The sequence below is a fragment of the Lithobates pipiens genome, unplaced genomic scaffold (assembly GCF_037356315.1).
Source record: "Lithobates pipiens isolate NorthernLeopardFrog02 unplaced genomic scaffold, aLitPip1_a1.2 Scaffold_1, whole genome shotgun sequence".
Classification (NCBI taxonomy): domain Eukaryota; kingdom Metazoa; phylum Chordata; class Amphibia; order Anura; family Ranidae; genus Lithobates; species Lithobates pipiens.
In genome coordinates this window covers 107,549,232-107,576,460 of record NW_027507685.1, presented here as the reverse complement: position 1 = coordinate 107,576,460, position 27,229 = coordinate 107,549,232, and the positions used below count along the sequence as shown (strand labels likewise).

Genomic DNA, 27,229 nt, shown 5'->3' with positions numbered 1-27,229 from the left:
GTTAAACGTTATTGTAACTGACTACCCAGCTCCATGGTGGAAACATTTATTATTGTATGTAAGCTGAACTTTTTAATAAAGTTTTTTTTATTTCTCTTTATTTTGAGGGGGGCTTTTACATAAACGGCACCACGTGACCAGAGCCACACACGGCGACGTCTCGTCATAGCGTCATTTATACGCGCGCAGCACTCTGGGAGACGGGGAATCCTCTATGGGGGGGGGGGACGGGGGACGCGGACAACCCACTCCAGAGTTTGCGTCTCGCGCCTCGCTCTCGAGCAGAAAAGCGCCCCGATTGGCCGCCGTTAACTTCGGGGCGGGGCTCATGTCAAACTGGCCTCCCTGCCATTGGCTGGGGGGGGCGCGTCGCGCGCGCCTGTCAGGAGGGGGGGAGGAAGCGTCCAGCTCACGTGACCTCGGTTCGTATCGGGCGGGAGATGCGGCCCGGGCTGTAGTCGGTGACGTCCGGTGTTCAGTCACGTGCTCGGCGCTGAGAAGAAGGGTGTCCCTGACGTCACGTGTTCGGGAGGAGGGGGGGTGACAAGTTTTTGGAGGTGTCCCCTTTGGGGTGAGTAAGTGGCCCTTGAAGGGAGGGAAGGGGTGTTATGATGAGAAATTCGGTGTAATGTTTTTTATTTTTTTTTAAATATTTTTAATTTTAAAATTAATAATTTTTTTATTATTATTACAGATGCTAGACCATGCGGCGGAGCGCCGCTGACCACCAACGCCTGCCCTGAGCCCGCCCGTTTCCCACGCCATGAGTTGCCCGGAAGACAAGGAGGAGCGCTGCTCCCCTCCCCCGGCCAAGCAGCCCCGGGTGGCGGAGATGGAGGAGAATGGCAGAAAAGAAGGCGCCCTGGACCCGCCGGCCAGCCAGGAGGCGCAGGCCGCCCAGGCGCTGTGCGAGATGACCAACTGGCGGGACTGCGGCGACCCCCCGCCACCGGAAGAGACGACGACGAAGAAGAAGAAGAAAAACCCGGAAAGGGGCCCCGAGGAGCCCAACGGCGGCCTTCCCGTCTGCACCCCGGAGAGGGGCGACACCGGCGAGAGCGCCCAGGGGATGCCCCACGTCCCCGAAGGCGGGGAGACCGCCGAGAAGAAGGGCAACAACCCGCTGGCGCTGCGGAAACCGGCCGACAAGGAGCGGGTGGAGCCACACCGGAGGAACGGGCAGAAGAGCCGGGACGGGAAGGGGTCAGAGGAGCTGGCCGCGCCGTCACCCCTCTCCTCCGATTCCGGGGAGCGGAACTCTTGCAGCGAGGGTGACGAGTGCTGCATCGTCAGCGTCGGGACTCAGCCATCCAGCAACGACCGCTCCCTGCGGGCCCTGGAGACAGTGCAGGAGGAGCTGAGGGCAGTCAACGAGCGGGCCGACCGGGCACTGCTGCAGCTCAAGAGACGCTACGGGCAGCTAAGGAAGCCGCATATCCAGAAGCGCAATTCCATCATACGCGCCATCCCCGGATTCTGGGTCACCGCTGTATCCTAATACGTCTGTCTGGGGGGGCGGGCGAGTATACCTCCTGGGGTCACACATCCCCTACCCCGTCTGGGGGTCACTGGGGTCCGTGATAATAGGGGCCGCGGCTGTACTGGTGTGATCGCTTATCTGTCTCTGTATGAAGGTAACCACTGGGATGAACGGTCTCATCTGTACGGATCGATGACAGGCTGCTGGAAGCTGCGGGTCTATGGATGTGACCGCTCACACATTCCTGCATGCAGGTAACCTTGGAGACCGTCACATCTGTGCAGATCAATGACAGACAGGTAACCTCTGGGACTGAAAGTCATTCTGTACAGATCAATGACAGGCTGATGGGGCTACAGCTCTTATGATGTGACCGCTCACACATCCCTGTATGCATGCTCTATAGATGAGCAGTCACACCATTACAGCCGCGGCCCCATCAGTCTGTCACTGATCTGTACAGATATGACCGTTCATCCCAGAGGTTACCTGCATACAGGGATTGATCCATCCCTGTATGCAGGTAACTTTCTGGCACAGTCACATCTGTACAGATCAATGACAGACTGATACATGCTGTTGCTTTATGGATGTAACTGCTCACCCATGGTAACCTCTGGGACAAATTGTCACATCTGTACGGATCAATGACAGGCTGGAACATGCTGTAGCTCTATAGATGAGCAGTCACACCGGTACAGCCATGGCCCCATCAGCCTGTCATTGATCTGTTCAGATATGACCATTCATCGCAGAGGTTACCTGCATACAGGGATGGATCCTTCCCTGTATGCAGGTAACTTTCTGGGACAGTCACATCTGTACAGATCAATGACAGGCTGATGAATGCTTTGGCTTTATAGATGTAACTGCTTACCCATCCCTGTATGCAGGTAACCTGTGGGATGAACAGTCATATCTGTACTAATCATTGACTGGCTGATGAGGCTGTGGTTCTATGGATGTGACCGCTCACACATCCCTGTATGCATATAACCTCTGGGACAGTCACATCTGTACAGATTAATGACAGGCTGATGCATGCTGTGGCTTTATGGATGTAACTGCTCACCCATGGTAACCTCTGGGACAAATTGTCACATCTGTACTGCTCAATGACAGGCTGACACATGCTGTAGCTCGAAAGATGAGCAGTCACACAAGTACAGCCGCGGCCCCATCAGCCTGTCAATGATCTGTACAGATATGACCATTCATCGCAGAGGTTACATTCATACAGGGATGGATCCATCCCTGTATTCAGGTAACTTTCTGGGATGAACGGTCATATCTGTACGAATTATTGACAGGCTGATGGGGCTGCGGCTCTATGGATGTGACCACTCACCCACCCCTGTATGCAGGTAACTTTCTGGGACAGTCACATCTGTACAGATCAATGACAGGCTGACACATGCTGTTGCTTTATGGCTGTAACAGCTCACCCATCGCTGTATGCAGGTAACGTTTGGGACGAATTGTCACATCTGTACGGATCAATAACAGGCTGACGCATGCTGTAGCTCTATAGATGTGCAGTTGCACCAGTACAGCCACAGCCCCATCAACCTGTCATTGATCTGTACAGATATGACCGTTCATCGCAGAGGTTACCTGCATTCAGGGATGGATCCATCCCTGTATGCAGGTAACCTCGGAGACAGTCACATCTGTACAGATCAATGACAGGCTGATAGGGGCTGCGGGTCTATGGATGTGACTGCTCGCACATCCCTGCATGCAGGTATCCTCGGAGACCGTCACATCTGTACAGATCAGAGACAGGCTGACACATGCTGTGGCTTTATAGATGTAACTGCTCGCCTATCCCTTTATGCAGGTAACCTCTGGGATGAACGGTAATATCTGTACAGATCAATGACATGCTGATGCATGCTGTAGTTCTAAAGATAAGCAGTCACACCAGTACAGCTGTGGCCCCATCAGCCTGTCATTGATCTGTACAGATATGACCGTTCATCGCAGAGGTTACCTGCCAACAGGGATGGATCCATCCTTGTGTGCAAGTAACCTCGGAGACAGTCACATCTGTACAGATAAATGACAGGCTAACAAATGCTGTGGCTCTATAGATGTAATCGCTTATCCATCCCTGTATGCAGGTATCCTCTGGGGCTTTATGGATGTGACTGCGGCGCTCACCCATCCCCCAATGCAGGTAACCTCTGGGACAGTCACATCTGTACAGATCAATGACAGGCTGACGCATGCCGTGGCTCTATAGTTTGGGCTGCGGCTGTACTGGTATGACTGCTCATCAGCCTGTCATTGATCTGTACAGATATGACCATTCATTTTAGAGGTTACCTGCATACAGGGATGGATCCATCCCTGTATGCGGGTATCCTCGGAGACGGTCACATCTGTACAGATCAGTGACAGGCTGACATACTGTGGCTCTATAGATGTAATCACTTATCCTTCCCTGTATGCAGGTAACCTCTGGGACGAACAGTCCTATCTGTACAGATCAGTGACAGGCTGAAGGGGCAGCGGCTGTACTGGTGTGACTGCTCATCCATCCCTGTATATATGTAACCTCTGGGATGAATATTCACATCTGTATGGATCAATGACAGGCTGACAGATGCTGATACACCAGTACAGCCACGGCCCCATCAGCCTGTCAATGATCTGTACAGATATGACCATTCATCCTTGAGGTCACCTGCATACAGGGATGGATTCATCCCTGTATACAGGTAACCTCTGGGATGAACGGTCATATCTGTACAGATCAATGACTGGCTGATGGGGCTCCGCTTCTATGGATGTGACCGCTCACCCATCCCTGTATACATTTAACCTCTGGGACAGTCACATCTGTACAGATCAATGACAGGCTGACACACGCTACAGCTCTATGGATGTGACCGCTTATCCATCCCTGTATGCAGGTAACCTCTGGGACGAACAGTCACACCTGTACAGATCAATGACAGGCTGATGGGGCTGCGGTTCTATGGATGTGACCGCTCGCCCATTCCTGTATACATGTAACCTCTGGGACAAATGGCTATATGGTTGTTACCGCTCTTACCAATTCCTGTATGGTTGTAACCTCTGCAAAAGTCACATCTGTACAGACCAATGACAGGCTGACACATGCTGTGGCTCTGTAAATGAGCAGTCACACCAGTACAGCCGCAGCCCCATCAGCCTGTCATTGATCTGTACAGATATGATCGTTCATCGCAGAGGTTGATGAATCCATCCATGTATGCAGGTTACTTCTGGGACAGTCACATCTGTACAGATCAATGACAGGCTGACACATGCTGTGGCTCTATAGATGTAATCGCTTATCCATCCCTGTATACATGTAACCTCTGGCATGAATGGTCACATCTGTACAGATCAGTGACAGGCTGATGGGGGCTGCGGCTGTACTGGTGACTGCTCATCCATCTCTGTGCTCATGCAACCTCTGGGACGAGCAAGCATATCTGTGCAGCCAGGAGCCTGCACAAATAGATGACAGGTGCTACGACTTTATTGATGTAACTGCTTATCCATCCCTGTACTCATACAACCTGTGATATGAGCCATCTGTACAGCCGCAGTGGAAGGCATAGTGCCCCATCATTGAAAAAATTACAAAGTGCCTGTGGTCAATAGAAGTGCCCCATTGTTGGTGTCAGTGGGAGGAATATTGCCCCATCATTGGTGTCAGTGGGAGGAATGGTGTCCCATCATTGGTGTCAGTGGGAGGACTAGTGCCCCATCATTGGTCAGTGGGAGGACTAGTGCCCCATTATTGGTTTCAGCGGGAGGAATGGTGCCCCATCATTGGTGTCAGTGGGAGGAATGGTGCCCCGTCATTGGTGTCGGTGAGAGGAATGGTGCCCCGTCATTGGTGTCGGTGGGAGGAGTGGTGCCCCGTCATTGATGTCGGTGGGAGGAGTGGTGCCCCGTCATTGGTGTCGGTGGGAGGAGTGGTTCCCCCCATCATTGGTGTCGGTGGGAGGAGTGGTGCCCCGTCATTGGTGTCGGTGGGAGGAGTGGTGCCCCGTCATTGGTGTCGGTGGGAGGAGTGGTGCCCCGTCATTGATGTCGGTGGGAGGAGTGGTGCCCCGTCATTGGTGTCGGTGGGAGGAGTGGTGCCCCGTCATTGGTGTCGGTGGGAGGAGTGGTTCCCCCCGTCATTGGTGTCGGTGGGAGGAGTGGTTCCCCCCGTCATTGGTGTCGGTGGGAGGAGTGGTTCCCCCCGTCATTGGTGTCGGTGGGAGGAGTGGTTCCCCCCGTCATTGGTGTCGGTGGGAGGAGTGGTTCCCCCCGTCATTGGTGTCGGTGGGAGGAGTGGTTCCCCCCGTCATTGGTGTCGGTGGGAGGAGTGGTTCCCCCCGTCATTGGTGTCGGTGGGAGGAGTGGTTCCCCGTCATTGGTGTCGGTGGGAGGAGTGGTGCCCAGTCATTGGTGTCGGTGGGAGGAGTGGTGCCCCGTCATTGGTGTCGGTGGGAGGAGTGGTGCCCCGTCATTGGTGTCGGTGGGAGGAGTGGTGCCCCGTCATTGGTGTCGGTGGGAGGAGTGGTGCCCCGTCATTGGTGTCGGTGGGAGGAGTGGTGCCCCGTCATTGGTGTCGGTGGGAGGAGTGGTGCCCCGTCATTGGTGTCGGTGGGAGGAGTGGTGCCCCGTCATTGGTGTCGGTGGGAGGAGTGGTGCCCCGTCATTGGTGTCGGTGGGAGGAGTGGTGCCCCGTCATTGGTGTCGGTGGGAGGAATATTGCCCCCCGTCATTGGTGTCGGTGGGAGGAATATTGCCCCCCGTCATTGGTGTCGGTGGGAGGAATATTCCCCCCCCCGTCATTGGTGTCGGTGGGAGGAATATTGCCCCCCCGTCATTGGTGTCGGAGGGAGGAATATTGCCCCCCCCGTCATTGGTGTCGGTGGGAGGAATATTTCCCCCCCGTCATTGGTGTCGGTGGGAGGAATATTGCCCCCCCGTCATTGGTGTCGGTGGGAGGAATATTGCCCCCCCGTCATTGGTGTCGGAGGGAGGAATATTGCCCCCCGTCATTGGTGTCGGAGGGAGGAATATTGCCCCCCCGTCATTGGTGTCGGAGGGAGGAATATTGCCCCCCCGTCATTGGTGTCGGTGGGAGGAATATTGCCCCCCCGTCATTGGTGTCGGTGGGAGGAATATTGCCCCCCCGTCATTGGTGTCGGTGGGAGGAATATTGCCCCCCCCCCCCGTCATTGGTGTCGGTGGGAGGAATATTGCCCCCCCGTCATTGGTGTCGGTGGGAGGAATATTGCCCCCCCCCCCCCCCCCCCCGTCATTGGTGTCGGTGGGAGGAATATTGCCCCCCCCGTCATTGGTGTCGGAGGGAGGAATATTGCCCCCCCCGTCATTGGTGTCGGAGGGAGGAATATTGCCCCCCCGTCATTGGTGTCGGTGGGAGGAATATTGCCCCCCCGTCATTGGTGTCGGTGGGAGGAATATTGCCCCCCCGTCATTGGTGTCGGTGGGAGGAATATTGCCCCCCCCCCGTCATTGGTGTCGGTGGGAGGAATATTGCCCCCCCCCCGTCATTGGTGTCGGTGGGAGGAATATTGCCCCCCCGTCATTGGTGTCGGTGGGAGGAATAATGCCCCATGAGTCAAATGAAGGCAAGTAAAGGGCACAGTGCAGTTTGGCCCAGGAAGGTAGAAGAAAAAAATAAATCTTGTCCTCGGGGTGGGAAATTAGAGGAAAGGTTTTGCTCTATTATTCTTCAGGTCGGGTTATGAAATTTGTAATCGGCTCTGAGGAGTCGGGTGATTGATCCACAATCCATTATTCAAATGTCATTTTTTTTTCTGGGGTTGGGCTGTAAAGAAATCTTTTTGTTGAGGAGTGTTGTGGGAATTCACATTTCCAGCCAGTACTGTACAGCTGTAGGCTCGTGCACATGTTTACACAGCTCAATAGCTCAAGCTGAAATTGACCCAACTGCTGGATCAGAGGAGTTGCTCAATGGCCTGGCCGGTGTGCCGATCCACTGGCTTTAGTACTTTTGGGTCCCTGACCTGAAATAAGTACATTGTATTACACTACTGTGCAAAAGTCTTAGGCGGGTGTGATGCTAATGCTGTAAATGAAGAATGTTTTCAGAAATCGAAATGTTACGTTTTTTTTTATCAATGAACAAAATAGAAAGTATCTGAACAGAAGAGAAATCCAATCAATATTTGGGGTGACTCCAATCCTTCTGTCTCTTCATGTCATCAAAGACAGACTTCATGATGGTGTGAGATCAGGGCTCTGTGGGGGGGCCAAACCATCACTTCCATGACTCCTTGTTCTTTACAGTGAAGATGGTTCTTAATGACATTGGCTGTATGTTTTGGGGTGGTTTTCCTGTTTCAGAATAAATTTGGGGCCAATCCCATGCCTCCCCGATGGTATGGCATGATGGAGAAATATCATCTGCCTGTATTTCTCAGCATTGAGGACACCATTGATCTTGACCAAAATCTCCAACTCCGTTTGCAGAAATGCAGCTCCAGACTTGCAATGAACTTCCACTGTGGTTCACAGTTGGCTGCAGACACTCGTTGTACCGTTCTCCAGCCCTTCCCTAAACAATCTGCCTCCTGCTACAGCCAAATATTTCACATTTTGGCTCATCATTCCAGAGCACCTGCTGTCATTTTTTGTGAACCTCAGTTCCTATGTTTTCCTGCATAGTTGAGTCTCTTATGCCGCGTACACACAAGACGGGACTTTTTAAGGGACTAGGTCCGACGGACTTTCCGAATGAACGGACTTGGCCACACACAATCACACCAAACAGAAAAAAGGGGTGGGTTGCGCAAAAAAATTAAATAAATATTACATCTCTAAAAACACATAAGTGAATATTAACACCAGTCCTATGCGGAAATATGTGCAAGAAATTCAGTGAAAACACCAATATGAAAATGAAAAAAGGTCTCTCCTATGTATTAGGGGAGATACAAAAACGAATAATTGACCGATCCACTAACAAACACGGTACGGTCGTATAACAAATAAAACACCATTAATAAACAGTGTAAAGAAAACACTTTGATAATCATAACATTGAAAAGTCCATATAAAAAGTCCCAAGATGAGAGATCGTGATAATAACTGCAGTGATGAAATGATAACCGACCATCCAAACTAGTGTGAGTTGTGAACACCTCCACCACGGTTAACACTGCCGCTTACCAGAAGCTTATGGTTCTTTACTACAGAGAACCATAAAGCGCCCAGTCCCTCACATCAGCGACCATAAAAGAGATATAAGGCTCGCAATAGTGTAAAACCAAACAATTTAATAAAAAAAAAAAAAAAAGCCAATTGCGCACTTACATAGCATCAATAGACAAATCGCATATAAAACTCGAGCCGGCCGGTCTCGATACACAACGCCCGATACTTCCGGGACAAGCATGTGAAGCGGTGACGTCAGCGCGTCGCTCCTCCCTACGCGTTTCGTCACTAACAGGACGTCGTCACGGGGTTCGGGCGGCATCCTGACGCACCGCTTAAATAATAAACACTAACCAGGCCTCAGTCTGACCTCCGGAAGTGAAACGGAAAACGTCATCTTGGTCAAGGGAAAAACGCTATCCTATACTATGGTAAAACACCCCACATAAACTAACAGCGGGATAAGGACAAATTACAGGTTATTGAACCGTCAGAACCCGATCTGCGCACATTAAGTGCTGATGGCAAAACAAATCAGGTAAATGATGGAAACAACTTATCAGAAAAAACTACTGTGAAAAAATATCTGTTGTGTTTTTCACAGTAGTTTTTTCTGATAAGTTGTTTCCATCATTTACCTGATTTGTTTTGCCATCAGCACTTAATGTGCGCAGATCAGGTTCTGACGGCACATATTTCCGCATAGGACTGGTGTTAATATTCACTTATGTGTTTTTAGAGATGTAATATTTATTAAATTTTTTTGTGCAACCCACCCCTTTTTTCTGTCTTTTGTCGAATGTAGTATAACATTTGGGTTTGCAGCACATTTTAGTTTTTTGTGATTAGGCAAGCGCGATTTTTCTTTTTACAATCACACCATAGTCCGACGTATTCGAACGTGATGACGTACGACTGGACTAGAATAAGGAAGTTCATAGCCAGTAGCCAATAGTTGCCCTAGCGTCGGTTTTTGTCCGTCGGACTAGCCTACACACGAACAGATTTCTCGGTCCGGCGGAGTTCGCGGTGGAAAAATGTAAAACATGTTCTATTTCTAAAGTCCGCCGGATTTTTGGCAAGCAATGGTCCGATGGAGCCCACGCACGATCGAATTGTCTGACGGACTCTTTCCGTCGGACCTTTTCTGTCAAAAAGTCTGGTCCTGTGTACGCGGCATTAGCTTTTTTTCCATGTCCGAGGTTTGGCTTCTTGGCCACTATTCCGCCATACAAACCACTTCTTGGCAGAATTCTCCAGACAGTAGATGGCTGGACCTGGGTCTCATTGCTTTCCACCAGACTTCTCTGGACAGTGTTTGGGTATACCTGGGTCCTATTGCTTTCCACCAGATTTCTCCGGACAGTAGATGGGTGGACCTGGGTCCCACTGGTTTCCACCAGACTTCTCCGGACCGTAGATGGGTAGACCCGGGTTCCTGTCAGGGCTGGCTTAGCCCTTCCTTCTCTGGGCTGGCTGCTCAGGTGTCGGCTAATTGCCAGCTCTCTTCTCTCTCCACAGTTACCAGCTGTTCCCGATGATGCTCGTCTGACCTGCCTACTTAAAGCCTTCCAGCTCACTTCACCTCTGCCTTCACGTTCGTCACATCACAAGGAACCATCTCTTGCGGTTTGTTTCAAGACTGGCTTGCTGACATCCCTCCTGGCTCCTTATCCTGCTTGCAGTTGTTCTACTTGGATCCCTGACTTCAGGCCTGGCTGATTACTCGATCTGGTTATTGAACTTTGGACTGACTGACTATCCGATCTGGTTACTGGACTCTGGCTATGCTTGACTACGCTTTTTCTATTTACCTTTTTATTTTTATTAATAAACAAATGTGATTTAATTGTACTTCTGTCTCAGTCTGATTCATGGTTTCTGACAGTTCCATTGCTTTCCACCAGACGTTTCCAGACAGTGGTTGGATGTACCTGGGTCCTATCGCTTTCCACCAGATTATTCCGGACAGTCGATGGGTGGACCTGGGTCCCACTGGTTTCCAACAGACTTCTCCGGGCCGTAGATAGGTGGACCTGGGTTCCATTGCTTTCCACCAGACTTCTCCGGACCTAGATGGGTGGACCTGGGTTCCATTGCTTTCCACCAGACTTCTCTGGACAGTGGTTGGATATATCTGGGTCCTATTGCTTTCCACCAGATTTCTCCGGACAGTAGATGGGTGTACCTGGGTCCCATTGGTTTCCACCAGAATTCTCCGGACAGTAGATGGGTGGATCTGGGTCCCACTGGTTTCCATCATACTTCCTTGGACAGTAGATGGGTGGACCTAGGTCCCACTGGTTTCCACCTGTTCTGTGCTGATGGCACTGCTGGACATCTTCTGATGTAGAAGGAAAGTGAGCATTACGTGTCTTCCATGCTGCATTGTTTCCTTGGCCGACCACTGCATCTACGCTCCTCAACGTTGCCTGACCACTGCATCTGCGCTCCTCACTCAACATTGCCCGACCACTGCGTCTATGTTCCTCGACGTTCTCAGACCTGGTTTCCACCAGACTTCTCCGGTCCAGAGATGGGTGGACCTGGGTTCCATTGCTTTCCACCAGACTTCTCCGGACCGTAGATGGGTGGACCTGGGTTCCATTGCTTTCCACCAGACTTCTCCGGACCGTAGATGGATGGACCTGGGTTCCATTGCTTTCCACCAGACTTCTCCGGACCGTAGATGGGTGGACCTGAGTTCCATTGCTTTCCACCAGATTTTTCTGAACAGTGGTTGGATATATCTGGGTCCTATTGCTTTCCACCAGATTTCTCCGGACAGTAGATGGGTGTACCTGGGTCCCACTGGTTTCCATCATACTTCCTTGGACAGTAGATGGGTGGACCTAGGTCCCACTGGTTTCCACCTGTTCTGTGCTGATGGCACTGCTGGACATCTTCTGATGTAGAAGGAAAGTGAGCATGACGTGTCTTCCATGCTGCATTGTTTCCTTGGCCGACCACTGCATCTACACTCCTCAACGTTGCCTGACCACTGCATCTGCGCTCCTCACTCAACATTGCCCGACCACTGCGTCTATGTTCCTCGACGTTCTCAGACCTGGGTCCCACTGGTTTCCACCAGACTTCCTTGGACAGTAGATGGCTGGACCTGGGTCCCACTGGTTTCCACCTATTCTGTGCAGATGGCACTGCTGCACATCTTCCGACAGAAGGAAAGTGAGCATGATGTGTCTTTCATCTGCTGCATTGAGTTTCCTTGGCTGACCACTGTCTGCGCTCCCCACTTAACATTTTTTTCTCCGACCACTGCATCTACACTCCTCGACGTTCTCTGACCTTGGTCCCACTGGTTTCCACCAGACCTCTCCGGACAGTAGATGGGTGAACTTGGGTCCCACTGGTTTCCACCAGACTTCTTCAGACAGTAGATGGTGGTACCTGCGTCTACACTCCTCAACGTTACCTGTTTTCTTTCTTCTTCAGAAGAGCTTGAACAGCACATCTTGAACCTCCATCTGCTTTGACATCTTTCCCTGGGAGGGACCTTGCTAATACAGTATATAACTAACTTGTGTCTTGTTTCTTTGCTCAGTCTTGCCATGGCGTATGACCTGTGACATGAAACTGTCTTCCACAGCCTCACCTTAGTAGCAGAGTTTGGCTATTCCCTAACCAGTTTTAAGCCTCCTACACAGCTGTACATGACTGTATTTCAACCTAAATATGAAATTGATCATTAGCACCTGCTTGGTATAATTGGTTGATCATACACCTGTCTCTAATCCTAAAAAAATCCCTGATTTGTGCAAGTGTAAGAATTGATGCTGGTTTGAAGCCAAAGGGAGGTCACACCACATATTGATTGGATTTCGATTTTTCTTCTGTTCGCTCCCTTTTGCATTTTGTAAATTGATAAAAAATAAACCATTAAAATATATATTTTTGAAAGTGTTCTTACTTTACAGCATTTCTTCATACTGATCACCAATGTAAGGAACATTGAACACACTGCCTAAAACATTTGCTCAGTACTATAGATCAGTGTTTCTCAACTCCAGTCCTCAAGGTGCCCCAACAGGTCATGTTTTCAGGCTCTCCATTATTTTGCACAGGTGATTTGATCACTTTCACTGCCTTAGTAATTGCCACAGCCATTTCATCTGAGGGAAATCCTGAAAACATGACCTGTTGGGGCGCCTTGAGGACTGGAGTTGAGAAACACTGCTATAGATTAGCTATTCTCAACCAGGATGCCATGTAACTGTAGGTTTCCTGCACTGGATGTTGAGGGTTCCTTGAGTAAAAAGCAGTTTTCTGTGTCTCCGATAAGTAACCATTGACCACAATGTTTTTTGTTTTTTTTTAAGCCATCTGTAATGTAAGGAACATTCTTCCCACTGATCACCAATGTAAGAAACATTCTTCCCACTGATCACCAATGTAAAGCCACACGGTCGGACTGTCTGGCCAACTAAGTCCGTCAGACAATCCGACGGACAGTCCGTCCTACTTTCGAATGAACGGACTTGACCACACACGATGAACAAACAGTCCGTTGAAAGCTTGCGCGATGACGTGTACAGCACGTACGATGGGACTAGAAATAGGACGTCCAATACACAGCAATGCAACCTTCCGCCGTGTAAATCCTTTCTGAGCATGCACCATACTTAGTCCGTCCAACTAGCCTACTCACGAGCGGACTGTCCGCTGAAACCAAAGTTGGACGGACAATATTACGGAAATTCCGAAATACTTAGTCCGCCAGACTGCACGCTGAAAAAGTCCGCTGAAGCCCACACACGAGCGGATTGTCCGCTGAAATGTGTTTCGGCGGACTAAGTTGGACAGACAGTCCGCCCGTGTGTACGCGGCTTTAGAAACATTCTTCTCACTGACCACGAATGTAAGGGACATTCTTCCCAATGATCACCAATGTAAGGGACATTCTTCCTGTAAATCTCTTTACCTAACAATTTTGTTTTAAATTTTTGGCTGAAATGCGGTATGCATGTAAAATGAATAGTGAACTCGCACACAGTTGCAGTAACTTATATTTATTTTTTTCATAGCTAAGATACATGGTAATCAGCAAGAAATAACAGCGGCAGTGCCACTGAGCACTGGAATTGGCAATGTGGTTGATGACAGGTGACCAATAGTGAAAGCAGGAGATCTTTGTTATTATTTAGAGTCAGTCCCTGTCCTGTGTACGCTGCTCCTCCTATAGTTATCAACCAACCTAACAAAATAGCAATGGTACAACCAAAAACGTAAATGTATTTTATTGGGATTTTATGTGATAGACCAACACAAAGTGGCACATTATTGTGACGTGGAAGGAAAATGATAAATGATACAAATAAATATGTGAAAAGTGTGGGGAGGGGCATTTGTATTCAGCCCCCTTTACTCTGATACCCCTAACTAAAATCAAGAGGAACCAATTGCCTTCAGAAGTCGCCTAATTAGTACGTAGAGTCCACCTGTGTGTCATTTAATCTCAGTATAAATACAGCTGTTCTGTGAAGTCCTCAGAGGTTTGTTAGAGAATCTTAGTGCACAAACAGCATCATGAAGGCCAAGGAACACACCAGACAGGTCAGGGATAAAGTTGTGGAGAAGTATAAAGCAGGGTTGGGTTATAAAAAAATCTCCCAGGCTTTGAACATCTCACGGAGCTCTGTTCAATCAATCATCGGAAAATGGAAAGAGTATGGCACAACTGCAAATCTACCAAGACATGGCCATCCACCTAAACTGACCAGTCGGGCAAGGAGAGCATTCATCAGAGAAGCGGCCAAGAGGTCCATGGTAACTGGAGGAGCTGCAGAGATCCACAGCTCAGGTGGGAGAATCTGTCCACAGGACAACTATTAGTTGTGCTCTCCACTAATCAGCCCTTTATGGAAGAGTGACAAGAAGAAAGACATTGGTGAAAGAAAGTCATAAGAAGTCCTCTTTGTAGTTTGTGAGAAGCCAGGTGGGGGATACAGCACACATGTGGAAGAAGGTGATCTGGTCAGATGAGACCAAAATTCAACTTTTCGGCCTAAAAGCAAAACGTTATGTGTGGGGGAAAACTTACACTGCACATCACCCTGAAAACACCATCCCCACCGTGAAACATGGTGGTGGCAGCATCATGTGGTGGAGATGCTTTTCTTCAGCAGGGAAAGGGAAGCTGGTCAGAGTTGATGGGTAGATGGATGGAGCCAAATACAAGACAATCTTAGAAGAAAACCTATTAGTCTTCAAAAGACTTGAGACCGGGGTGGAGGTTCACCTTCCAGCAGGACAATGACCCGAAATACAGCCAGAGCTACAATGGAATGGTTTAGATCAAAGCATGTTCATGTGTTAGAATGGCCCAGTCACAGTCCACACCTAAATCCCATTGAGATTCTGTGGCAATACTTGAAAATTGCTGTTCACAGACGCTCTCCATCCAATCTGACAGAGCTTGAGATATTTTACAAAGAAGAATGGGTAGAAATGTCCCTCAAAGCTGGTAGAGACACCCCCAAAAAGACTTGTAGAGAAAGGGGGTTCTACAAAGTATTGACTCCGGGGGGCACCATACAAATGCCCCCCCCCCACATGTTCAAAGCCTGGGATATTTTTTTATAACCTAACCCCGCTTTAAACTTGTCCACAACTTTATCCCTGTCCTGTCTGGTGTGTTCCATGGCTTTAATGACATCCCCAAAACTAATTGCAGAGAAAAGGGGGTTCTACAAAGTATTGACTCAGGGGGGTGCTATACAAATGCCCCCCACATTTTTCACATATTTGTAAAAAATATTGAAAACCATTTCTCATTTTCCTTCCACTTCACAATTATGTGCCACTTTGTGTTAGTCTATCACATAAAATCCCCAAAAAATAGGTTTACGTTTTTGGAACATGACAAAATGTGGAAAATTTCAATGGGTATGAATACCTTTTTAAGGCACTGTACAGTATATTGATAAACTGTATAATATGAACACAAAGGGGCGTTGATGCTCCTTAACTTTCTTCAGTTTCTCAATCATCCTCAGCTGTCTGCGATGATAAATGATCGGGATGAGGACACACTGAGTTACATGAACAACTTGCAGGTAAGTGTCCTGCATATGATAAGATGCTATTTGTTGACTTTTAGATGTGAACGTTTACCGATTAACCAGAGGTAAAGAAAAAAAATAATTGTTTAGCTGTAAGGGTCTGTTCACACAGGGGCAACTCCGATCCGACTTCAGGTCGCCCCTAGTCGCCTCAGGTCGGGCAACATTTAAAAAGCAATGTAAGTGAATGAGAGCCGTCTTAATGCACACTACTGAAGTCGCTCCGACTTCAGAAAAGGTTCCTGTACTACTTGAATCCGACTTGTAGGCGACTGGTACCCATTGATTTCAATGGAGGTCGCCTCCAAGTCGGATCTCCGTCTATACGGAGGCGACTCTGACAGAATTATCAGCTCTCAAGAGGGAACTCCACGGTAAATTTATGAAAAAAATTTGGTGTGGGTTCCCCCTCCGAGAGCATACCAGGCCCTTAGGTCTGGTATGAATATTAAGGGGAACCCCCCTATGCCGAAAAAACGGCGTGGAGGTCACCCCCAGATCCATACCAGACCCTTATCCGAGCACGCTACCCGGCCGGCCAGGAAAGGGGGTGGGGACGAGTGTGCGCCCCCCCCCTCCTGAGCCGTACCAGGCCGCGTGCCCTCAACATGGGGGGTGCCTTGGGGAAGGGGGGCCGCGCGCCCCCCCCACCCCAAAGCACCTTGTCCCCATGTTGATGAGGACAAGGGCCTCTTCCCGACAACCCTGGCCATTGGTTGTCGGGGTCTGCGGGCGGGGGGCTTATCGGAATTCGGGAGCCACCTTTAATAAGGGGGCCCCCGGATACCGGCCCCCCACCCTATGTGAATGAGTATGGGGTACAACGTACCCTTACCCATTCACCTGTGAAAAAAATGTAAAAAAAAACAACACAGGGTTAAAATTGTTTATTGCACAGCTCCGGGGGTCTTCCGTCTTCGGGGGTCTTCTCGCCGGACTCCTCCGCTATCTTCTGCTAGCTCTTTTGCTAGCGGAGGAGCCCGGCTTTCTTCTTCGTCGCCGCCCTCTTCTTCCGACTTCGGGGGTCTTGTCCCCCTCTTCGGTTCTTCTGCCGGGCCACCGCGCCTTCTTATAGCTCTTTTACAGGCGGTGGCCCGGTCTTCTGTCGCCGCCGCCTCCTTCCGTTCTTCTTTTCCTGGAGATGTTGACTCGATGCTCTCTCCGGCCGCAATGCTAGAGATGCGGTATGCTCTGGTATGGCCTGGTATGCTCTCGGAGGGGGAACCCACACCAAATTTTTTTCATAAATTTGGCGTGGAGTTCCCTCTTGAGAGCTCATTCTCTGATTGGCCGCGGCAAAAGTCGCCTGGCCTGGGGCGACTTAAAGAGGAAGTAAACCCTGATGAGTTTACTTCCTCTTTCATTCCCTGCAAAGGCAAAGCATAATGGACTACTATGCATCGCATAGTAGCCCATTATGTGTCACTTACCTGACACAGGAGCCAGCGAAGTCACCGCTGTCCCCTGTAGTCTGCCGCATCCATCTTGTTGGTGGGGTCTCACAGCTCCGCCGCTGTCATTCGGCGAAGCCGCGATGACGTCACTCCCGCGCATGCGCACGGGAGCCGACACGCGCGGCAGCTCCGTCGCTGAGAATGACGCGCTCAGTGCGCCTGCGCGCCGCTGTCTACGGCGCATGCGCCGTAGACAGCGGTGCCCGTTTTCGGGCAAATATCTCCTAAACCATATAGGTTTAGGAGATATTGCTTGGACCTACAGGTAAGCCTTAATCTAGGCTTACCTGTAGGTCAAAGTGGTTTGTAAGGGTTTACAACCACTTTAAAGTCGTGTTGTAAGTCGCCCCAAGTCGTGTCCAAGTTGCCTCCAAAAGTCGTGTTGAAAGTCGTGTTGCCCCTGTGTGAACGGACCCCCACCCCTTAATATATTTGCCCAAAACATTCTTCACCCCTTTATACTTAAAGCGGGAGTCCGCCGTTTTTTTGTTTTTTAAAAGCCAGCAGCTACAAATACTGCAGCTGCTGACTTTTAAAATAATGACACTTACCTGCCCAGCGCGCCCGCGATGTCGGCACCCGAAGCCGATCTCTCGATCGTCTCTCGGGTGCTGCCGCCGCCATCTTGGGTATGGGAATCAGGAAGTGGAGCCTTGCGGCTTCATTTCCCGGTTCCCTACTGCGCATGCGCGAGTCGCGCTGCGCAATAAGGATGGTCTCCGCTGTCTCTGGGATCCGTGTGTTTCCCAGCAGACAGCGGGGGACCTTCGGAAAGGGGCTTAGATTCTGCAGATATCTATGCCGGAAGTGGGTGCAGATACCTGTACTGTACAGGTATCTGCACCCCCTCCCCCCTGAAAGGTGCCAATTGTGGCGCCAGAGGGGGGGAGGGTTCCAATGAGCGGAAGCTCCACTTTAGGGTGGACCTCCGCTTTAAGGGTAAAACAAATATTAATGCCTAAGCACAATTTTTCAAATTTGATGTGAGTTAGTAAAACAGTACATCTCATCACAACTACTTAGTGCATCCAGGTGGATTATTAGTATTGTAACTTTTTTTTTTTTTTTACAATAATTTTTTTTGGGGGGGGGTGTCACGATGACTTTTCTTCTTCTTTTTTTTTTTTTTTTTTTTTTTTTTTTCCCACTTCAATACCGGGCACATTGGCACATTCCTGCCCAGGCAAATTTTCAGCTTTCAGTGCTGTCACTTTTTAAATGACAGTTGTGCGATCGTGCTACACTGTACCAAAACTAAATTTTTTATCATTTTGTTCCCACAAATAGAGCTTTCTTTTGGTGGTATTTGATCACGTCTGCGTTTTTTTTTTTTTTTTTTTTGCTAAACGAATAAAAAATTAAAATTTACACTACTGATACGGCTCCCATGAGGTGGCACCAATCAGATGGCACGGACGATGGGCTCTGATGGGTAGCACTGATGGGGCATTGAAAGACGAAACTCATAGGTGGCACTGGTGGGCACTGATAGGTGACACTGGGCACTGAAAGGCTGCACTGATGGGTACTTATGGGTAGCACTGATCGGTGGCACTGGATTTCACTGATAGGCATCACTGGTGGAACTGTCACTGGTAGGCATTTTTCACTGGCACTGATTGGCAGCTGGCTGGGCACTGATTGGCATTTCCTGGTGGCATACCTCGTGGCCCAGAGTGTTGGCCATCGCTGGTGGTCCTGGGTGGGCATCTGAGGGGGGTCTGTACTGATAAACAATCAGCACAGACCCCCCCACGATCAGGAGAGCAGAGGATTGGCTCTCCTACTCGTGTCTGTCAGATGCGAGTGTGGAAAAGCCGATCAACGGCTCTTCCTGTTTACATTGTGATCAGGTGTGATTGGACACGGCTGGTCGCGTGGTAAAAAGTCTCTGCCGGAGACTCTTTATCTAGATCAGAGCTGCGATGTGCCAGACTGACACACCGCAACAACGATCGCCGCGATGAACGCCCGCCCGGGGGAGTGCAGCGGCTTGATATCCTGAGAATGTCTGTCAGGCGCAAGGGCGGGGACCGGAGGAGCACGGAAGACATGGGAGGGGGACTGGAGGAGCACGTAGGACACTGAGAGGGACTGGAGGAGCACGGAGGATATCGAGGGGGACTGGAGGAGCACAAAGGGGGGACTGGAGGAGCATGGAGGACAGGGGGGGGATGGAGGAGCACAGAGTACACAGAGAGGGACTGGAGGAGCAGGGAGGGCGACTGGAGGACATGAGGGGGGACCGGAGGACACGGACGGGGACTGGAGGAGCACGGAGGGGGACTGGATGAGCATGGAGGACACGGAGGGGGTCTGGGGGACTAGAGGACACAGAGGGGGGCCGAAGGAGGAGCACGGACGGGGACCGGAGGAGCACGGACGGGGACCGGAGGAGACGGACGGGGACCGGAGGAGCATGGAGGAGCACGGAGGACGGGGACCGGAGGAGCACGGAGGACACAGACGGGGACCGGAGGACACGGACGGGGACTGGAGGAGCATGGAGGACACGGGGGATGGAGGAGCACAGAGGTGGACTGGAGGACATGAGGGGTGACTGGAGGAGCACGGAGGACATGGACGGGGACCGGAGAAGCACGGAGGACACAGATGGGGACTGGAGGAGCACAGAGGACATGGATGACACGGAGGGGGACTGGAGGACACGGAGGGGGACTGGAGGAGCATGGAGGACACGGAGGGGGACTGGAGGAGCATGGAGGACACGGAGGGGGACTGGAGGAGCATGGAGGACACGGAGGGGGACTGGAGGAGCATGGAGGACACGGAGGGGGACTGGAGGAGCATGGAGGACACGGAGGGGGTCTGGAGGAGCATGGAGGACACGGAGGGGGTCTGGAGGAGGACGGGGACCGGAGGAGCACGGAGGACACGGACGGGGACCGGAGGAGCACGGAGGATGGGGACCGGAGGAGCACGGAGGACACGGACGGGCACCGGAGGACACGGACGGGGACCGGAGGAGCACAGAGGGGGACTGGATGAGCATGGAGGACACGGAGGGGGTCTGGGGGACTAGAGGACACGGACGGGGACCGGAGGACACGGACGGGGACCGGAGGAGCACGGACGGGGACCGGAGGAGCACGGACGGGGACCGGAGGAGACGGACGGGGACCGGAGGAGCATGGAGGAGCACGGAGGACGGGGACCGGAGGAGCACGGAGGGCACAGACGGGGACCGGAGGACACGGACGGGGACTGGAGGAGCATGGAGGACACGGGGGATGGAGGAGCACAGAGGTGGATTGGAGGACATGAGGGGTGACTGGAGGAGCACGGAGGACATGGACGGGGACCGGAGAAGCACGGAGGACACAGATGGGGACTGGAGGAGCACAGAGGACATGGATGACACGGAGGGGGACTGGAGGAGCATGGAGGACACGGAGGGGAACTGGAGGAGCATGGAGGACACGGAGGGGGACTGGAGGAGCATGGAGGACACGGAGGGGGACTGGAGGAGCATGGAGGACACGGAGGGGGACTGGAGGAGCATGGAGGATACGGAGGGGGTCTGGAGGAGGACGGGGACCGGAGGAGCACGGAGGACGGGGACCGGAGGAGGACGGAGGACACGGACGGGGACCGGAGGAGCACGGAGGATGGGGACCGGAGGAGCACGGAGGACACGGACAGGCACCGGAGGACACGGACGGGGACCGGAGGAGCGCGGAGGACGGGGACCGGAGGAGCGCGGAGGACGGGGACCGGAGGAGCATGGGGACCGGAGGACACGGACGGGGACTGGAGGAGCACGGAGGGCACGGAGGACACGGACGGGGACCGGAGGAGCACGGAGGATGGGGACTGGAGGAGCACGGAGGACACGGACGGGCACCGGAGGAGCACGGAGGACGGGGACCGGAGGAGGACGGGGACCGGAGGAGCACGGGGACCCGAGGACACGGACGACGGGGACCGGAGGAGCACGGAGGACGGGGACCGGAGGAGCACGGAGGACGGGGACCGGAGGAGCACGGAGGACGGGGACCGGAGGAGCACGGAGGACGGGGACCGGAGGAGCACGGAGGACGGGGACCGGAGGAGCACGGAGGACGGGGACCGGAGGAGCACGGAGGTTGGGGATCGGAGGACGGGGACCGGAGGAGCACGGAGGAGCACGGACGGGGACCGGAGGAGCACGGAGGAGCACGGACAGGGACCGGAGGAGCACGGACGGGGACCGGAGGAGCACGGAGGACATGGAGGGGGACTGGAGGAGCACGGAGGAAACAAGGGGGGACTGAAGGACACGAAGGGGGGACTGGAGGAGCACGGAGGAAACGAGGGGGGACTGGAGGAGCAGGGAGGACACAGGGGGGATGGAGGAGCACAGAGGTGGACTGGAGGACATGAGGGGTGACTGGAGGAGCACGGAGGACATGGACGGGGACCGGAGAAGCACGGAGGACACGGATGGGGACTGGAGGAGCACAGAGGACACAAAGGATATGGAGGGGGACTGGAGGAGCATGGAGGACACGGAGGATATGGAGGGGGACTGGAGGAGCATGGAGAACACGGAGGGGGACTGGAGGAGCATGGAGGACACGGAGGATATGGAGGGGGACTGGAGGAGCAGGGAGGACACGGAGGTGGACTGGAGGAGCACGGAGGACACGGAGGTGGACTGGAGGAGCACGGAGGACACGGAGGTGGACTGGAGGAGCAGGGAGGACACGGACGGGGACCGGAGGAGCAGGGAGGACACGGACGGGGACCGGAGGAGCAGGGAGGACACGGACGGGGACCGGAGGAGCAGGGAGGACACGGACGGGGACCGGAGGAGCAGGGAGGACACGGACGGGGACCGGAGGAGCAGGGAGGACACGGACGGGGACCGGAGGAGCAGGGAGGACACGGACGGGGACCGGAGGAGCAGGGAGGACACGGAGGGGGGATGGAGGAGCACAGAGGTGGACTGGAGGACACGGACGGGGACCGGAGGAGCACGGAGGACACGGACGGGGACCGGAGGAGCATGGAGGACACGGACGGGGACCGGAGGAGCACAGAGGTGGACTGGAGGACATGGACGGGGACTGGAGAAGCACGGAGGACGGGGACCGGAGGAGGACGGGGACCGGAGGAGCACGGAGGACACGGACGGGGACCGGAGGAGCAGGGAGGACACGGACGGGAACCGGAGGAGCAGGGAGGACACGGACGGGGACCGGAGGAGCAGGGAGGACACGGACGGGGACCGGAGGAGCACGGAGGACACGGACGGGGACCGGAGGAGCAGGGAGGACACGGACGGGGACCGGAGGAGCAGGGAGGACGGGGACCGGAGGAGCAGGGAGGACGGGGACCGGAGGAGCAGGGAGGACACGGACGGGGACCGGAGGAGCAGGGAGGACACGGACGGGGACCGGAGGAGCAGGGAGGACACGGACGGGGACCGGAGGAGCAGGGAGGACATGGACAGGGACCGGAGGAGCAGAGAGGACACGGACGGGGACCGGAGGAGCAGGGAGGACACGGACGGGGACCGGAGGAGCAGGGAGGACACGGACAGGGACCGGAGGAGCAGGGAGGACACGGACGGGGACCGGAGGAGCAGGGAGGACACAGAGGGGGGATGGAGGAGCACAGAGGTGGACTGGAGGACACGGACGGGGACCGGAGGAGCACGGAGGACACGGACGGGGACCGGAGGAGCACGGAGGACACGGACGGGGACCGGAGGAGCACGGAGGACACGGACGGGGACCGGAGGAGCACGGAGGACACGGACGGGGACCGGAGGAGCACGGAGGACACGGACGGGGACCGGAGGAGCACGGAGGACACGGACGGGGACCGGAGGAGCACGGAGGACACAGAGGGGGGATGGAGGAGCACAGAGGTGGACTGGAGGACATGAGGGGGTGACTGGAGGAGTTCGGAGGACATGGACGGGGACTGGGGAAGCACGGAGGACACGGATGGGGACTGGAGGAGCATGGAGGACACGGAGGGGGACTGGAGGACATGGAGGGGGACTGGAGGAGCACACGGACAGGGACTGGAGGAGCACATAGGACATGGAGAGGAACTGGAGGAGCACGGAGCATATGGAGGGGGACTGGAGGAGCACGGAAGGGGTCTGGGGGACTGCAGGACACGGAGGGGGGGATGGAGGAGCACAGAGGACGCAGAGGGGGACTGGAGGAGCACAGAGGATATGGAGAGGGACTGGAGGATACGAGGGGTGACTGGAGGACAGGGACCGGAGGAGCACGGAGGACATGGACGGGGACTGGAGAAGCATGGAGGACACGTGCGGGGACTGGAGGAGCACGGAGGACAAGGATGGGGACTGGAGGAGCACAGAGGGGGTCTGGGAGACTGCAGGACACGGAGTGGGGGTGGAGGAGCACAGAGGATATGGAGAGGGACTGGAGGACACGAGGGGTGACTGGAGGAGCACGGAGGACACGGACGGGGACTGGAGGAGCACAGAGGATATGGAGGGGGACTGGAGGACACGGAGGGGGTCTGGGGGACTGGAGGAGCACAGAGGACATGGAGGGGGACTGGAGGGACACGAAGTGGGGACTGGAGGAGCACGGAGGAAACGAGGGGGGACTGGAGGGACACGAAGTGGGGACTGGAGGAGCACGGAGGAAACGAGGGGGGACTGGAGGACACGGAGGGGGGACTGGAGGAGCACGGAGGAAACGAGGGGGGACTGGAGGCGCACGGAGGACAGGAGAGGGGACTGGAGCAGCAGGGAGGACATAGACGGGGACTGGAGGAGTACAGAGAACACGGAGGGGGACTGGAGGAGTACAGAGAACACAGAGGGGGACTGGAGGAGTACAGAGAACACAGAGGGGGACTGGAGGAGTACAGAGATCACTGAGGGGGACTGGAGGAGCACAGAGGACATGGAGGGGGACTGGAGGGACACGGAGGGGGGGCTGGAGGAGCACGGAGGGGGGGCTGGAGGAGCACGGAGGGGGGGCTGGAGGAGCACGGAAGACACGGAGGGGTGACTGGAGGAGCAGGGAGGACAGGAGGGGGGACTGGAGGAGCAGGGAGAACAGGAGGGGGGACTGGAGGAGCAGGGAGGACATGGAGGGGGACTGGAGGGACACTGAGGGGGGACTGGAGGAGCACGGAGGACACGAGGGGGGACTGGAGGAGCACGGAGGGGGACTGGAACAGCACTGGAGGAGAACATGGAGAAGGACACAGGGCACAGTCGGGGATGATTGGTGCAGCGGTGGGGTGACTTACAAGCACCGATCTCCCTGTATAGATTTTAAAAAAGCAGCTGAAAGCCGTAGGGTGTGTGTGTGTGTGTGTGTGTGTGTGTGTGTGTGTGTGTGTGTGTGTGTGTGTGTGTGTGTGTGTGTGTGTGTGTGTGTGTGTGTGTGTGTGTGTGTGGGCTGCTTTATTGATTTCTATACATGGAAGTCGGTGATTGTAACTCCCCGCACCGCCGCACCCATCACCCCTGACTGCCCAGATATTGAATCAAGCATCAGAGTATTTGCACCAGTACAAGTACCGATACGACTCTAGTATCTGTGCAACCCTAGTTACAAGCAATTTCCGACATGTACAGTGCCTTGCGAAAGTATTCGGCCCCCTTGAACTTTTCAACCTTTTGCCACATTTCAGGCTTCAAACATAAAGATATAACATTTTTAATTTTTGTGAAGAATCACCAACAAGTGGGACACAATTGTGAAGTGGAATGAAATCTATTGGATTTTTGAAACTTTTTTAACTAATAAAAAAATGAAAAGTGGGGCGTGCAAAATTATTTGGTCCCCTTGCATTAATACTTTGTAGAGCCACCTTTTGCTGCGATTACAGCTGCAAGTCGCTTGGGGTATGTCTCTATCAGTTTTGCACATCGAGAGACTGAAATTCTTGCCCATTCTTCCTTGCAAAACAGCTCGAGCTCAGTGAGGTTGGATGGAGAGCGTTTGAACAGCAGTTTTCAGCTCTTTCCACAGATTCTCGATTGGATTCAGGTCTGGACTTTGACTTGGCCATTCTAACACCTGGATACGTTTATTTATGAACCATTCCTTTGTAGATTTTGCTGTATGTTTGGGATCATTGTCTTGTTGGAAGATAAATCTCCATCCCAGTTTCAGGTCTTTTGCAGACTCCAACAGGTTTTCATCCAGAATGGTCCTGTATTTGGCTGCACCCATCTTCCCCTCAATTTTAACCATCTTCCCTGTCCCTGCTGAAGAAAAGCAGGCCCAAACCATGATGCTGCCACCACCATGTTTGACAATGGGGATGGTGTGTTGAGGGTGATGAGCTGTGTTGCTTTTATGCCAAACATATCGTTTTGCATTGTGGGCAAAAAGTTCGATTTTGGTTTCATCTGACAAGAGCACCTTCTTCCACATGTTTGGTGTGTCTCCCAGGTGGCTTGTGGCAAACTTTAGACGAGACTTTTTATGGATATCTTTGAGAAATGGCTTTCTTCTTGCCACTCTTCCATAAAGGCCAGATTTGTGCAGTGTACGACTGATTGTTGTCCTATGGACAGACTCTCCCACCTCAGCTGTAGTTCTCTGCAGTTCATCCAGAGTGATCATGGGCCTCTTGGCTGCATCACTAATCAGTCTTCTCCTTGTCTGAGCTGAAAGTTTAGAGGGACGGCCAGGTCTTGGTAGATTTGCAGTGGTCTGATACTCCCATTTCAAAATGATCGCTTGCACAGTGCTCCTTGGGATGTTTAAAGCTTTGGAAATCTTTTTGTATCCAAATCCGGCTTTAAACTTCTCCACAACAGTATTACGGACCTGCCTGGTGTGTTCATTGGTCTTCATGATGCTCTCTGCGCTTTCAACAGAACCCTGAGACTATCACAGAGCAGGTGCATTTATACAGAGACTTGATTACACACAGGTGGATTCTATTTATCACCATCAGTCATTTAGGACAACATTGGATCATTCAGAGATCCTCGCTGAACTTCTGGAGTGAGTTTGCTGCACTAAAAATAAATTTTTATTTGCTAAAAAAGTTTAAATTATAAAATAGATTTCGTTCCACTTCACAATTGTGTCCCACTTGTTGGTGATTCTTCACAAAAAATAAAATTTTATATCTTTATGTTTGAAGCCTGAAATGTGGCAAAAGGTTAAAAAGTTCAAGGGGGCCGAATACTTTCGCAAGGCACTGTAAAGTATCTGATCAAAGCAATCTCGGTTTGATCAAATGCTTTTTAGGGCGGAGGAGAGATCTGGAGTCTTAAAAAACCCAGATTAAGTTAACTCCAGTTATAGTAAATCAGCCCCCTGTGATAGTGATTCTTGTCACCAGATGCTGCATTTTCTTCATTCAGGGTCACTCGGCTGAGCCTTCATTTTCAGCGTCTGAGCTACTAAACCTGTTTCTGTTTACCATAGGTGGAGGACATCACACACCTCAAGTCAAGTTGTAAAATCAAATTCTATTTCAACTCCAACCCTTATTTCAAGAACGACGTGATCATCAAAGAGTTCCAGTTTGGCCCCTCCGGTGAGTGCCGTGTTAAAATTAGTCTTCTTTGTCTGTATGTGTGTGCATATATGTGTGTGTGTGCATATATATATTTTGTAATTTTGTTATTTTTTTACATACATTATAATATATATATATATATATATATATATATATATATATATATTAAAACAAAAAATAAACTTTTTTGTTTTATTATATTATATATATATTTATATGTTTGTTTATTAATTTTGTTTTTTCTAATTTAGGACGCCTCACCTCCCACTCCACTCCCATTCGATGGTGGCGGCGACAAAACCCAGAGTCGTACCAGGGCAAATCTACCAACTCAACACCAAGTTTTTTCAGCTGGTTCACTGATCACAACTTCCCGGCAGCTGACCGTATAGCCACGGTAATTTTTATAGTCTTTATGTATTTTAATATGTTTATGGCCAGAACTTACTGTGTTTTTGCTAAGGGACCCGGGATGGTCCGATTTTTTTTTAAAAAATTTTTACGTTTAATAATGATTTGTCAGGATAGCTTGTAGCAGAAAAGGTGCG

At 52.4% G+C, this 27,229-nt stretch overlaps 1 protein-coding gene across 1 annotated transcript; it reads left to right on the top strand.

The window, feature by feature from the left end:
- Positions 1-370: 370 nt before the first annotated feature.
- On the top strand, positions 371-27,078 carry LOC143962451 (uncharacterized; the record flags this gene model as incomplete). Its single annotated transcript, XM_077471757.1, is given in 5 exon segments — positions 371-571; positions 695-1,489; positions 15,655-15,732; positions 26,588-26,699; positions 26,933-27,078. Coding segments are annotated over 4 exon segments (1,062 nt in total), but the record flags the coding sequence as incomplete, so codon positions are not given.
- Positions 27,079-27,229: the final 151 nt, after the last annotated feature.